This window comes from Lethenteron reissneri, chromosome 55 (genome assembly GCF_015708825.2).
Source record: "Lethenteron reissneri isolate LAM-NWPU_2019-01 chromosome 55, ASM1570882v1, whole genome shotgun sequence".
NCBI classification, from domain to species: Eukaryota; Metazoa; Chordata; class Hyperoartia; order Petromyzontiformes; family Petromyzontidae; genus Lethenteron; species Lethenteron reissneri.
The window spans coordinates 6817657-6832635 of NC_083833.1; the positions used below are offsets into that span (position 1 = coordinate 6817657).

Sequence of the window (14979 nt, forward strand, 5' to 3'; positions counted from 1 at the left end):
CTTAGCCTGGCTGACAGAGCTCCACTGCTCTTGAAGAGTACCACCTTAGCCTGAGTGAGAGAGCTCCACTGCTCTTGAAGGGTGCCTTAGCCCGACTGCTAGAGCTACCCTGCTCTTGAAGAGTGCCTTAGCCTGGCTGACAGAGCTCCACTGCTCACGAAGGGTGCCTTAGCCTGGCTGACAGAGCTACCCTGCTCTTGAAGAGTGCCTTAGCCTGACTGATAGAGCTCCACTGCTCTTGAAGAGTGCCTTAGCCTGGCTGAGAGAGCTCCACTGCTCTTGAAGGGTGCCTTAGCCTGGCTGAGAGAGCTCCACTGCTCTTGAAGGGTGCCTTAGCCTGGCTGACAGAGCTACCCTGCTCTTGAAGGGTGCCTTAGCCTGGCTGATAGAGCTCCACTGCTCTTGAAGAGTGCCTTAGCCTGAGTGAGAGAGCTCCACTGCTCTTGAAGGGTGCCTTAGCCTGGCTGATAGAGCTACCCTGCTCTTGAAGGGTGCCTTAGCCTGACTGAGAGAGCTCCACTGCTCACGAAGGGTGCCTTAGCCTGGCTGATAGAGTTACCTTGCCCTCGAAGAGTACCACCCGAGCCTGAGTGAGAGAGCCAGGCTAAGGTGGTATTTAAGAGCAGCGTAGCCAAGGGAGACCAGTTAGTGTGTACGTATCTCATAGCGGGTTTTGTTTAAATGTTCTATTTGAGTCGGGTCAGAGGTGCCGTTAGCTTTGGAAACTCTGGAGGGTTTCACGTTAGGCATCGGAGAGTTTCATTTCACCTGCTGGAGCATGCGGGGAAATTTAACGCCGGGGGTCCTTTGCAGCGAGGAGAGGACAGAGCCCCCCCCACGATGCCCTGAAATTTAGGGGTCAATAAAACCAGCGAGTTGTCCGTGTGCCCCGATAGTGGAAAATTGACCCTTCCATCGATATTCCTTCTTAATTCTAGATTTGAAGCTTTCGTGACTGCAAGGCATACTCTTAGTTCTTTCGATAAAGTCACGTAGGTACGTGACTTTCACGTAGGTACGTGACTTTACCGAAAGAACTAAGAGGATATTCCTTCTTCCCATGGATCATTCAATTAAAACCGTCTCTTTAATTTTCAGTTAGTTTTTCGGTGTACCGCTGAAACCTTTTCCCACGCTATCCGCTTAGGAAGCACGGCTGGGCTTCCCCATCGCGATTCACCCTGCTCGAGGATCGTCACGCCTTTCTCTTTTCATTCCTGTTGCTTCCGTGCCGCCCTCCCCCTCCCTCCACCCCCCTCGTACTCTTCCCGTTCCGCTGTAATGTGCACCGATGCCCATTGTACGAAAGGGGGGGGGGCGGGCGATATTGGCACGTAAAATTAATATTGAGCGATTCATTGAAATTGAGAGCGCGCGGATCGTTACTGCAACTGTCTGCTTCGAGTGTGCCACGTTTTTGTCAGGCGGAGTAATTACCCAGGGTGCTTTTCATTACGCCCCTCGGAAAAGCCGTTCCGCCAATGGACAGCTTCACAAATCGGGCAACCGCAGGTTCAAACCGCCTAAATTCTAGCTCCACCTATGGGGCGCTATTTTTGAAGGCGGCTAATTACAGCCTGAGAAATTATGGAGTATTGATGGGCTAAGTCACTGGTTTGGCACTTACACAAAAACGAAAGCGCCATCACCATTCCAGAGCGGATTAAAAAAATGTTTCGAGTACATCCGACACTCCGGCGAAACTGCTAAACAGTTGTCTCATTGTTGCTGCCTTTGTCGAATATAAACACCGGCGCAACTTCCACTCCACCGAGTTGGCGCTCCGAAGCAAGGTGAAGCGAGGTCAGTGGCCCTGACTACGGCCTACGCATTAGTCGCGCAGCACGGTGACGTCACGTGACGTGCGAGGAACAGTGGGGGCACCGATACGAATGGTCGCAATCGCGATTCGACGAAAATCACGTTGCTTGTGCGTTATGATCAAACCATTGCTTCATTCCCACTGCCTAAAAAGTCGCCTATTCTATATTTGACTGTTGCTCTTTCTCCTCCGCTTGCCTCCCCTCGCCCCTCCACTCGTTCTCGTCCCTCCCCTACCCTTTCATGATCCCAAAGTACACCCCTAGCGCTGTCACTTGTTCCTCAATCCTCGTACGCCCGTCGACTACACCATGCCACTCTGTCATCGTTTTGTAAGCTATGTCAAGCGCCTTGAGCGAAGGCGCTCTGTTAATATAAATTAGGATTAGAATGAGATTATATTCATGTTCTTGTTTCTTTCGGTAAAGTCACGTAGAAGGGAAATAATAAAATAATAAAAATTAAACAATAATATTCTCACGACGTTTCGATTGCAACACAAGCAATCATCATCAGGTGTGAAAACCACAGCAAGACAATTTGAAAAATGTTTGCTGTGGTTTTCACACCTGATGACGATTGCTTGTGTTGCAATCGCAACGTTGTGAGAATTTTATTGTTTTATATTTTTATTGTTATATTATTTCCCTTCTACGTGACTTTACCGAAAGAACCAACCAGTATGGATCCCTGCAGTCACGAAAGCTTTAAATCGAAATTGAGATTATATTGTTGGCGAATGTGTCAAGTTTTGATTATTACGTTTCAGTCTGCAGTAGCTTCACAGTGGAGGCCGATCGATGACTGCCGCCCCCATTTTACAAACCTGACAACGGCACTCTCTTTCCGATAACGTCACGCACGGGATCTCAAACATCCGGCCGCGTTGGGTCTCGAACCGCAAACGTATGCCGCAAGGGGCTAACGCGTCACAGCTCGGTCATGCCCCTAACGATGCCACCCAACAGGCTGTAGTTACCTTGTTCCTGTAGGCCATGCCCCTAACGATGCCACCCAACAGAGCGTAGTTACCTTGTTCCTGTAGGCCATGACGGCGCCAGCGTGCACCAGCAGCCGCAGCCCGTCCAGATGGCCGTTGCATGCCGCCAGGTACATCGGGGTGACCCCCCACTTGTCCGACTGGTTCACGTCCGCACCGTGCTGTCGTGGGACAGAGGTCGTCTCATTGTTGGCGACGTGCATGGTCAAAGGGGCAGTGAGCATTGGGGAGGGCTTCGTTGAAGGGAGGTGCATGTGTAATGTGAGGATATATCCGGGTTGCTGATTGGTTTACACCTCGTTACGATGATTGGTTCTGCCGGTCCTGGCCCATAGCCAATGGGGGGAAGCCTAGGGGCGTGGCCCTGACGTAATGGGAAGGTGACATCTGTAAGTAGAGGATTGGATCTGCTGGCTTTAGCCACAGCCAATGGGGGGACGAGTCAGGGGCGCGGTCCTGGGAGCGTACGATGGAGTCTAGAAGATTCCATAGAGGCTAACCAGGATTGGTGGAAAGGTACCACGTGACCCGGGTATTGAAAGGGGTGGAGACGGACAACACGTGGTCAGATCTGGAACGAACGGAGGGTGAGGCCACACTGGAGCGGAGGTCCAGGCTGTCACGTGGTCCAGGCTGCCACGTGGCCCAGGCTGCCACGTGGTCCAGGCTGCCACGTGGTCCAGGCTGCCACGTGGTCCAGGCTGCCACGTGGCCGCGCGTGTCTCTCTCTCCCTCTCACGCTGTCAGCAGCGTGAAGGAGTAAGATGGGAGTGTTGTGAACGAAAGACAAATAAAGACCGGATTCCAGAAGTCGCTTCCACGACCTTTGTAACATTGGTACGCTAAAAAAAACTGATTCGTCCATTCGTGATTCTTAGGGATCGCGGTACGTTGCAGCTAAAAGGGTGGGCAGAAGGGTGCGGACAGCTAAGTCCATCGCTGTCCCTGTACTCAAATGCTCCCACATCTACGCTCCCTGCCTTTACCAACCCTGCACGGTGAAGTACGGAGCGTTCTGATTGGTCGGTGATGATGGAGAGACACTGGATGGACAAAATCATATTCACAGTCATCTCTCGGTTATCCGGGGTAACGCGGGACGCCACGGTGGCGAGATGTTAACTACCTCGCCTGGTGTACAGGAGGCTGTGGGTTCGATCCCGACCCTGACACCTGTGTATTTGGAGTTTGCATGTTCTCCCTGTGGTCGCGTGGATATTTCTCTGGATCCTACAGTTATTCCCTCCACATTTAGAATCGACAAGCGTTTAAGAGTATTTTGCTGCGAAACATTTCCTACGTGATAAGCCCACTTTTTTGAGCTATCATTTGTGGCTCAGTGGGCCTTACCTGGTAAAATACAAATGAATTAATAATGGGGCGGGAAGGAGTGGCCCAGATAAAACAAAAACGCAGGCAACACAAAGTATCTGTAAATGAGGGACAAACATGTGTCACCTGTTGCTATTGTCTCGGTTCACTTACCAATGCTTGTGCGGTCAAGTGGGCACTGGGTCACTGACCCTTCGCGCGTAAATCGATTACGCAAGCACGGTTAATCCGTAAGACGGGCAATCCACCCACGGATAATCGAGTAACTCCTTTCACAGCCATGCGTTTTTCAACTTGACATCAGCCTGCAGCCAGCCATGTTTCAATTAATTCCGTCAACTTTTTTTGTATTTGGTAAAACATTTTGATCATGTTCTTGGTTCTTTTGGTAAAGTCACGTAGAAGGGAAATAATAAAAATAAAACATAATAAAATAAGAACAGGTCTGTCGGGAAGACAGCGTCATTCAGACGCTGTCTTCCCGACAGACCTGTTATTCACCCTCGTGAGAATTATTTTATTATGTTTTATTTTTATTGCTTTATTATTTCCCTTCTACGTGACTTTACCGAAAGAACCAAGAAGATGAATCCCTGCAGTCACGAAAGCTTTACATCGAAATTTTGATCATGACCATATGCTGCCACTAGATGGCAGCAGACACGGTAGTGCAGCGGCAAACGTGATGCCCGCCGAACCAGGCGACCTAAGTACGATTCCCGCTCACGGCCAACACCAGCAACGATTATCTGAACCGGTTCTGGGCCTCTCCCCTCGGTCGATTCCGCCTTAAATGAGCAGCTGGTGCGGTGTGTAAACATCGGCACTGGGGGTACAAAGGTGGCCAGTTGTGGTGCTGGCCACACAACCCGCTCCTGTGCCGTGCTCTGGCCTTAAGAGGTGCTCGCTAACAGCACTTGCCCCAACAGTCTGGTGAAGGCTATATGGGATGTCTTTGTCTTTGCGTGGCCCGCAAACAAAATAAAACATTTGTTTAAACGTGAAATATCTGGACCAGAAAAGGGGAAGGCATTGTCGGGTGCCGAGAATGATATAAATTACATTTACAACGTAAGGTTTCCAAGGAGCTGTACGTCATCATAAATAATTTGTCGGCCGAGAGGAGGAAAAACTAATAAGTATATAAGTAAAAGACAAACGAGACCCGCTGTGGAAGGGGTCATTGTAGTTAACATCTCGCCACGGTGGCTCAGATGTTTTCCCCTCCACGTTTAGAATCAACATGCGCATGAGAGTATTTAGCCGCTATAAATGTCCATGTGACAAGCCACTTCGTTCTCAGCTATCATTTGTGATGGCCGGGTAGCTTCTGGAAGAAAGAGCGATATAGCTCAGTAGGCCTTACCTGATAAAAATTTAAAGAAAATAAGAAAAGGTTTTACCCTTTCTGGCAATACAACAGGTGTTAAGATGATAATTGGTTTTTTACCCTTTTATCTGGCAACAAAACTGACACCTTTTTTACAAGGAGTCATGTTTGCATTGACCACAATACCTGCAGTCATAATGCAAACAAAAAACCTAACTCTGATAATGTATGCACTGTCCTTGAAGTTGATTGGTCTACACCTGAGACGGCTTTCCTTAGAGCCTAGTCTCACATGGGTTGGACCAGATGACACCAAAAGGCGTTAAGATGTTCAAGGCATCAAGTCTGCATTAACCACGCGTACAAGTGGCAATACATGCAAACAAACATGATCCGATAATAAATGCATCGTCTTTGAAACTGATTGGCCTACACCAGCACCAGAGACAGCCGTTTATATATTATCAAAGCATGTTTGTTTTGCATGTTTTGTCACAACTATGTGCGGTTAATGCAGACTTGATGCCTTGCAAAAGGTTCCTATTTGATGCTTGAACAGCTGTACACCTGTTGTATTGCCAGAAAGGGTAAAACCTATTATCACACGCTTTTATTTAACTCACTCTGTCTGTTGTTGTCGTATCCTCAAATATTGTAACTCAATTTTAACCCACTTCCCAATGTGGTATTGACTGCAAACTTGGTATACTCATGTCATACTGATGACAATAATATATTCTATTAAAAAAAATTAAACATTAGTTTTGATATGTTATGTTTCGGCTTGAGTCTAATTGTCCACGTTCAACTGACGTTGGCTGTAAATAAACCACGGTCCCTTACGTTATGGCAAGCTTCGGGGCCACTTCCTGGAAAAAAAGGCCCCTGTGATACAGTGATAACGACTTGTATAAGGCCCCATTGATACACAGTGATAATGACTTCTATAAGGCCCCATTGACACACAGTGATAATGACCTGTACAAGGCCCCATTGATACACAGTGATAATGACCTGTACAAGGCCCCATTGACACACAGTGACAATGACCTCTACAAGGCCCCATTGATACACAGTGATAATGACTTCTATAAGGCCCCATTGACACACAGTGATAATGACCTGTACAAGGCCCCATTGATACACAGTGATAATGACCTGTACAAGGCCCCATTGACACACAGTGACAATGACCTCTACAAGGCCCCATTGATACACAGTGATAATGACCTCTATAAATGCCCCATTGACACACAATGATAATGACCTGTACAAGGCCCCATTGATACACAGTGATAATGACCTCTACAAGGCCCCATTGACACACAGTGACAATGACCTCTACAAGGCCCCATTGATACACAGTGATAATGACCTCTATAAATGCCCCATTGACACACAATGATAATGACCTGTACAAGGCCCCATTGATACACAGTGATAATGACCTCTACAAGGCCCCATTGATACAGTGATAATGACCTGTACAAGGCCCCATTGATACACAGTGATAATGACCTCTACAAGGCCCCATTGACACACAGTGATAATGACCTCTATAAGGCCCCATTGATACACAGTGATAATGACCTCTATAAATGCCCCATTGACACACAATGATAATGACCTGTACAAGGCCCCATTGATACACAGTGATAACGACTTCTATAAGGCCCCATTGACACACAGCGATAATGACCTGTACAAGGCCCCATTGATACACAGTGATAATGACCTGTACAAGGCCCCATTGATACACAGTGATAATGACCTGTACAAGGCCCCATTGATACACAGTGATAATGACTTCTATAAGGCACCATTGACACACAGTGATAATGACCTCTACAAGGCCCCATTGACACACAGTGATAATGACCTGTATAAGAAGGATGGCGCAGTCCGGGTAGAGGCCAATGACCGTGTGCAGTGGGGTGCTGCCGTGCTTGCACTGGCTGTTGACGTCCGCGCCGTGGCCGATGAGCTGCTCCATGCACGCCCTGTGACCCTTGTACGCCGCCCAGTACAGCGGCGTTTTCCCGTAGAAGTCTTTGCGGTCGCACGAGTCGGTGTCTGATGCCATTGCAAAAAAACGGCGATCACTGCAGCGCGAATTGGGGGGGGGGGGGGGGGGGGGGCTGAACAGGAAATTTACATCTCAGAGTTAGCTTTGTGATATCCGGTGGGGAAAGTGCTGCCCTTCGATTAGTGGATTGGAGGTCACTTGAAGGAATCACGAGAGGTGGCTCTGTTATATCCGGTGGGGAAAGTGCTGCCCTCTAATTAGTGGATCGGAGGTCACTTGAAGAAATCCCGAGTGGTGGCTTTGTCATATGCGGTGGAGAAAGTTCCGCAGCTCTGTGATATCCACTTCCGAACGGGACTCCTACGTCTCAGGGGCTTGACGCCGATAGCGCGACGGGGGATGATAAATCGGTGGGCAAATGGCGACAAGAGTTTGTAACGAGTTTACCGAGCCGTAGCAGCCACTGACGAATGTCCAATTACAGCGCGGTGGCACACACGAACGATCCGCCGCTTTCTTAAGTACGCTGAACTTATTTCGCACTAAGTAGCCAACCGTTCTAATCGGAGGGTGGTTGAGTGTGTGGATGAGTGACTATGTGAGTGGGTGAGTGTCTGTGTGAGTCTATGTACGTGCATATGCTGAACTTCTTTCACACAGTACGTAGCCAACCGTGCTGATCGGAGGGTGGTTGAGTGTGTGGATGAGTGATTATGTGAGTGGATGAGTGACTGTGTGAGTCTATGTACGTGTATACGCTGAACATCTTTCACACAGTACGTAGTCAACCGTGCTGATTGGAGGGTGGGTGAGTGTGTGGATGAGTGATTATGTGAGTGGGTGAGTGACTATGCGAGTCTATGTACGTGTGTATGTTGAACTTCTTTCGCACCGTACGTAGTCAACCGTGCTGATCGGAGGGTGGTTGAGTGTGTGGATGAGTGATTATGTGAGTGGGTGAGTGACTATGCGAGTCTATGTACGTGTGTATGTTGAACTTCTTTCGCACCGTACGTAGTCAACCGTGCTGATCGGAGGGTGGTTGAGTGTGTGGATGAGTGACTATGTGAGTGGGTGAGTGACTGTGCGAGTCTATGTACGTGTGTATGTTGAACTTCTTTCGCACCGTACGCAGTCAACCGTGCTGATCGGAGGTTCCGGGGGGAAGGACAACAAACTAACACACAAGAAGCAGTTCTAACAACAAAGGCGTAGCTGTACACTCGCCAGGCGCGAGGCCACCATGTTTTGTTTGCTGTGAGCCAGTGGACGGCATGGGTCCTGGTACACAGAGTGATATCGGGGCACCTGCTGTGCAGTTTCACCCGCTGTCCAACCTGTGGTACCTGGAGCACTTACACCACCTGCACTCAATAGCTCGATCAATGTTTAGCTCACACAAGTGGTGCCGAGTTAAACAAAAAAAATTACCCGATTGTGCTATTGGAGTCCGAGTATCCATTCAGAACTCGTGTACAGCAAGTGCAGCCCTTCATGTTGGGAAATGGCTCAAGGAATCAGATAATACAGAACTATTTCTGATTACCATTTAATTTCCCTCTGGTCCACAAACCGCATTCGGATAATGTCCGCTGGACGACAGTCAAACCATTATCTTTAATTCTCAGTATGTTACTACCGTATGTTTGCATTGGTAAACATGCAGACGTCTACTCATTAGATTCATAATTCTGTTGAATCAGAGGCTGCTGAAACCCAGAACAGAACCCAGCATCTCAGCGGCGTCAGCTCGGCACTCTGACCTCTTAACCACCCGGGCGCCCTCCTCTTCCACGCCACACTTTCAAACCTGCACACCACGCAACACACCACGCAACACACCACGCAACACACCACGCAACACACCACGCAACACACCACGCAACACACCACGCAACACACCACGCAACACACCACGCAACACACCACGCAACACACCACGCAACACACCACGCAACACACCACGCAACACACGGCACATCTGCTACCTGTTGAGTGCAGGAGGATGTTGAGCTTGTGGAGGTCACCCCGGCTGGCTGCGTAGTGCAGGTCTGTCCAGTTGTGGTCGTAGCTGGGGGAGCGCTTGCACCACGCGGACACCTTGCCGTCCAGATCGCCTTCTGAACGTTTGGTGCCAAACCATCTCAGCGAGCTGCCGTGTAAGCCCATGACGGTGGTTCCGTTACGTGAAGCGCCTGGAAAGGCGGGTCGGTGGAGGTGTCCCTTTCGTGGCAAGCAGGGCGGGAGATTATAGCTGGGGCGGTGTGACGATGAAGGCGATTACGCGATTAAAAAATTAACCCATAAAAACAAAGTTTTTCACTATAAATCCTTTATATGCGTGTTCAATGTGCCACAACCCAGCCCACATTGGTCTTTGAAACGGGCGGTTAGAGTCCTCTAGTCCTCTGGCTTGAGATGGCTGCCACATATGGGTCAAATGATTGCCTGCCACCATTAAGCAATTGGTAATTAAATATATATATTTTTTTGTACCTAAAAAGTGTATAATTTTGGAGAAAAAAAATTCACGAAAAGAAATTGTCACGCACAACGAGTCTGTGTGCAAAATGTCAGCTCGATTGGATCATGGGAAGTGGGTTAAAAAACGACCGAAAGATTTGCACGGTCGTAAGCGCGCAAGCAAGTGAACTTAATATAAAGGATTTAAAAATGATAATCGAGCACGTACTTTGTGCGTGGTCGATCACTCGGGCAACCTTTAAAAATGGAGGTCACCCCCACAGACTGCCCTTCCGAAGGTGGGAAACCCCACTTACAAGCCACGCCCAGAGTGATGCAGCTGATGGTGATGTCACCAAGCCCCGTCCATTGCCTCCCGTCCAGCGGCACACGTGCGCAGAGAGATGCCACTTTTTTTCCCCTCCCAAATATTTGTGTTGTCCGATTAGTCGATTGATCTAAATAATAATCGTCCGAGTAATCAATTACTGAAGTGATCGGGTAGAGAAGGATCGTGCACTTGGTTGCCGATTCAATTGAGGACTACCTATGAAGCGATTGAGGTGATGGAAATGTGGTCTGATCTTTCTGTGTTCTCGAATAATGTTTTGACAACTTGTGATTCTGCACTTGCCCCGGAGCGTATAAAGGAAAAGCTGATAAGACTACATATTGCTATACCCAGTAAATATTGTATCTGTCCGTCAGTTCATCCATCACGTTTTCGGAAAATAACTTATAAAAGCCCAGGAGCAAATCGCTATGAAACTGACTACACGGCTTTATCTGCCCCAATCAATGCCCTGACGTGTCTGGGTTTTTTTGGGGGGCAATCTTAAGTTACGTGTTGGCACGGTTATCACGAATGGGTAGGTGGTAGTAAATAAAGATGCTTGGAATCGTTTAAATCCACACCGTGCTTCCGTCTGAAACCCGTTTGGACATCGAAATACCCCCTAAGGATATGTAGGAGGCTCTCTTAACAGACCGGCTTGATCGATTTTTTTATTTTTGACAATTTATTACTTAGAAACAATGAGAATTGCCGAGTGGCTATAATCTCAGAATGGATTCACTCGTTCCGTCAAATGTCCCGAGTCGATTTAAAATCTTGTAGTTAATCGGCGTGTCGTTTAAGACCCTCTTTATGATTCTGCTCAGGATCAGTAATTGTTGCAACAGTTCGTGCGAATTAACGTTGTTTATTATCGGGCTTTAAAACATCTTAAATCGGTTCTTTATAATTAGTTGTGAGCGAGGTCGTATTGAGCTCACGCAATGCCGACTTAATATCCACGGCCGTTATCACTTTATATTAAAATCATGACCAGAGCCAGACGTTATTAAAATTAATATTCGTCTATGCGAGACTTTGCACTACAACAATAGCATTGATCTATCATATACTATACACTACGTTACCTATGCAGCACTTAACATTCTTACAAAAGCCAGACTTCCTAAAGGCACACGTTCAACTTGCCAGAGCAACGTAAAACACCAACATCGTTAATAAATACCGCGTTAAAATAAATAACCACTGCGCGCAAACACAAAAAAGAAATAAAATAAAATGCGTAACTTGCCGCTGGTGACCCCCCCCCACCCAACGCGATCACGGGGAGCAGGGAGCGCTCGACCCGGCCGAGGGATCCAGGCAAGGGCGTAGGCTTCGCTCCGTCCTCCTAGGCCTTCACATAACGGTATCATTAACGGAGACGGCGTGGAGATACGTGAAACAACAACAACAACGACGACGACAATAACGCGATGTTAATGATCAAGAATGTAGTCAGTTGGCTTGTGAATCTGCCGAGCGCCGTGAGTTTTGTACACGAGTTTGGCGGGCGGTGGTTGATGTTGGTTGCGAGGGGAGCGCGACCCGTGGCTGCGCCGTTGTGGGCACGCGTAGATGGTGGAGGGGGGAGGGGCAGTAACCCAATGGTGGCGCAACACCACTACACTATACACTACTATACACTACACTATACACTACACTATATACTACACTATATACTACACTATATACACTACACTATATACTACTATACACTACACTATACACTACACTACTATACACTACTATACACTACACTATACACTACTATACACTACACTACACATTACTATACACTACACTAATATACACTACACTAATATACACTACACTATACACTACACTATACACTACTATACACAACACTATACACTACACTATACACTACACTATACATTACTATACACTACACTATACACTACTATACACTACACTATACACTACACTATACACTACTATACACTACTATACACTACACTATACACTACACTATACATTACTATACACTACACTAATATACACTACACTATACACTACACTATACACTACACTATACACTACTATACACTACACTATACACTACACTATACATTACTATACACTACACTAATATACACTACACTAATATACACTACACTATACACTACACTATACACTACACTATACACTACACTATATACACTACACTAATATACACTACACTATACACTACACACTACTATACACTACACTATACACTACACTATACACTACTATACACTATACTATACACTATACACTACACTATACATTACACTATACATTACACTATACACTACACTATACACAACACTATATACTACTATACACTACTATATGCACCACACACTTCACTATACACTACACTATACATTACTATACACTACACTATACACTACTATACACTGCACTATACACTACATCATACACTACACTATATACTACACTATACACTACACTATACACTACACTATACATTACTATACACTACTATACACTACACTATACACTACACTATACACTACACTAATATACACTACACTAATATACACTACACTATACACTACACTATACACTACTATACACTACTATACACTACACTATACACTATATACTACACTATACACTACTATACACTACACTATACACTACACACTACTATACACTACACTATACACTACACTATACACTACTATACACTACACTATACACTACACTACTATATACTACACTATACACTACACTATATACTACACTACTATACACTACACTATACACTACACTATACTCTACACTATACACTACACTACTATACACTACACTACTATACACTACACTACACACTACTATACACTACACTATACACTACACTACTAGATATGGATTATGATGATCATCAGACATAGTCAATCCACTGCTGGATGAAGGCGCTACCCACGCAGCGTGAATGGTGGGTGACTATTTGACCATACCTCACTGTGCAGTTGTCGGGTTTGTCCCGGAGAGAGAAGCGAAGGCACGGGAGCATAGAAGTACAGGCTAACAATGGATGTTGCTGCCCTCTGCTGCCCACAGCGTAACCGGGTGGGGGTGGGTTGTGCGGACCCCCTGGCAATGTCCCAAAGGGCCGTCCATAAATGACGTCACGCGATTTTGGACGATTTTTGAGCCCCGTCCCCCTCGTCACACGGCGTCACAAAAAGTCAGACCCCCCCCTCAAATATGACGTCACAAAGCTCTGCCCCCCCTCCAAAAAAAATTCTTCAAATCGCTTTAAATTATTGTCATTGTAGTGCGTATTAAAGTGGCGCTGCACTCTGATGTTGTAGGAGAAAACATTTATGAAAAAGTCTATTTAATTAAGTAGAACGTGTCGTTTATATTTATTTAAAGTTGCGCATTTTGATGTGACGTCACATTTCTCAACCCCCCCCCTAGGTGCGTGACGTCATTTATGGACGGCCCCAAAGGAGATAACGCGAGTTGATTTATAAATGTTGTGAAATCCCATCGTACACGTGAGAGTCATTAGGTAGAACAATCAGGCGTGTATCTGCCGATATAAAATAACCTCGATAAAACATGTTGCAATCCAAGTGGTAATCGAGAACTATACATATAAAAAGCACAATGGTTTAAAGGGCGCTTTATGCAATTAAATTATGATTATAATTATTTCCAAACTTTATTCGAGAGCAATGTTGGTTTCCATGTGTCACCAGCGAGCATCACCGCACGCAGAGCGTCCGATGACTTTGTTTTATTATTCCAAGGCTGTAATTAGAATATATATTAGGGGGGGGGGCACATGACCCACCCCCCCCCCCCCCCCAATATTCAAATATGCTCAAAATGTCCCCCCCAATATGTTGCTATAAAAACTAAATTGCTATGCTATGTAAATATAAACAACAATTTGCTAAACCTTGGCCACAACATCTGGACTTGTCTTCTTGGTTTTTTCGGTAAAGTCCTGTAGAAGGGAAGTAATACAATAATAAAAATAAAACATAATTAAATAATATATTAATATAATAATATGATTTAATAATATAATAATATAATTTTATTATTTTATTACTTCCCTTCTACGTGACTTTACCGAAAAAAACAAGAAGATGAATCCCTGCAGTCACGAAAGCTTTAAATCGAAATCTGGACTTGTCTTCATATAACAAAGCATAGATTTCTGTTTATATGATTGTGGTGATGGTTGTACTTTATTAATCCCTAATCTCTGCCATTACATACAATGAAACAAGAAATGGTAAAACAATTAAAACAGAGCAATGTAATACAATACATTGTACAAAAATATCCATCCCATGTGTTAGTGATTTTTTTTTATATTATAGGCAGGAAATTAGTTTTCAAATTTATATATTTTTCTGGATTGGTACCCCCAGACATCCTGGAAGATTTGGTCCCCCCCCCCCAATGTTGACTCCTTTGCTACGAACTTGATTTGGCGTTTTGCTACGGCCGTGTATGATTCGCTCGCAACTACTCAGCCAGTTAGGGACACAACATGGACAATTGGTTAAAATGTTGACGTTAAATTTCGATTTAAAGCTTTCGTGACTGCAGGAATTCATCTTCTTGGTTCTTTCGATAAAGTCACGTAGAAGGGAAATAATAAAATAATAATAAAA

The 14979-nt window shown here is 45.8% G+C and overlaps 2 protein-coding genes across 6 annotated transcripts in view; one reads left to right on the plus strand and one right to left on the minus strand.

The window, feature by feature from the left end:
• LOC133356815 (inositol 1,4,5-trisphosphate receptor type 1-like) overlaps positions 1 to 14979 on the plus strand; it is a 434548-nt gene that overhangs the window by 248682 nt on the left and 170887 nt on the right. The window lies entirely within an intron of this gene.
• Positions 2478 to 11882, minus strand: LOC133356824 (ankyrin repeat domain-containing protein 23-like). 2 transcript variants are annotated; one of them, XM_061574538.1, is made up of 4 exons: positions 11807 to 11882; positions 9498 to 11663; positions 7363 to 7556; positions 2478 to 2982 (listed from the first exon to the last, which is right to left on the minus strand). In XM_061574538.1, the coding sequence occupies exons 2-4, from the start codon at positions 9676 to 9678 to the stop codon at positions 2797 to 2799; spliced, it is 561 nt and encodes a 186-aa protein (XP_061430522.1). In that variant the 5' UTR covers positions 9679 to 11663; positions 11807 to 11882; the 3' UTR covers positions 2478 to 2796. The 2 variants fall into 2 exon arrangements, with proteins under 2 accessions (XP_061430522.1, XP_061430521.1); XM_061574537.1 differs by having other exon boundaries at positions 9498 to 11878.

What these genes read in the sequence shown, in the direction of transcription:
- LOC133356824 (XM_061574538.1), bottom strand. Translation starts at nt 9,678, where the DNA reads ATGGGCTTACACGGCAGCTCGCTGAGATGGTTTGGCACCAAACGTTCA. An exon ending in CATCCTCCTGCACTCAACAG is followed by an intron (nt 7,557 to 9,497) that starts GTAGCAGATGTG and finishes CAATGGCATCAG; the next exon opens with ACACCGACTCGTGCGACCGC. An exon ending in GCGCCATCCTTCTTATACAG is followed by an intron (nt 2,983 to 7,362) that starts GTCATTATCACT and finishes GTCCCACGACAG; the next exon opens with CACGGTGCGGACGTGAACCA.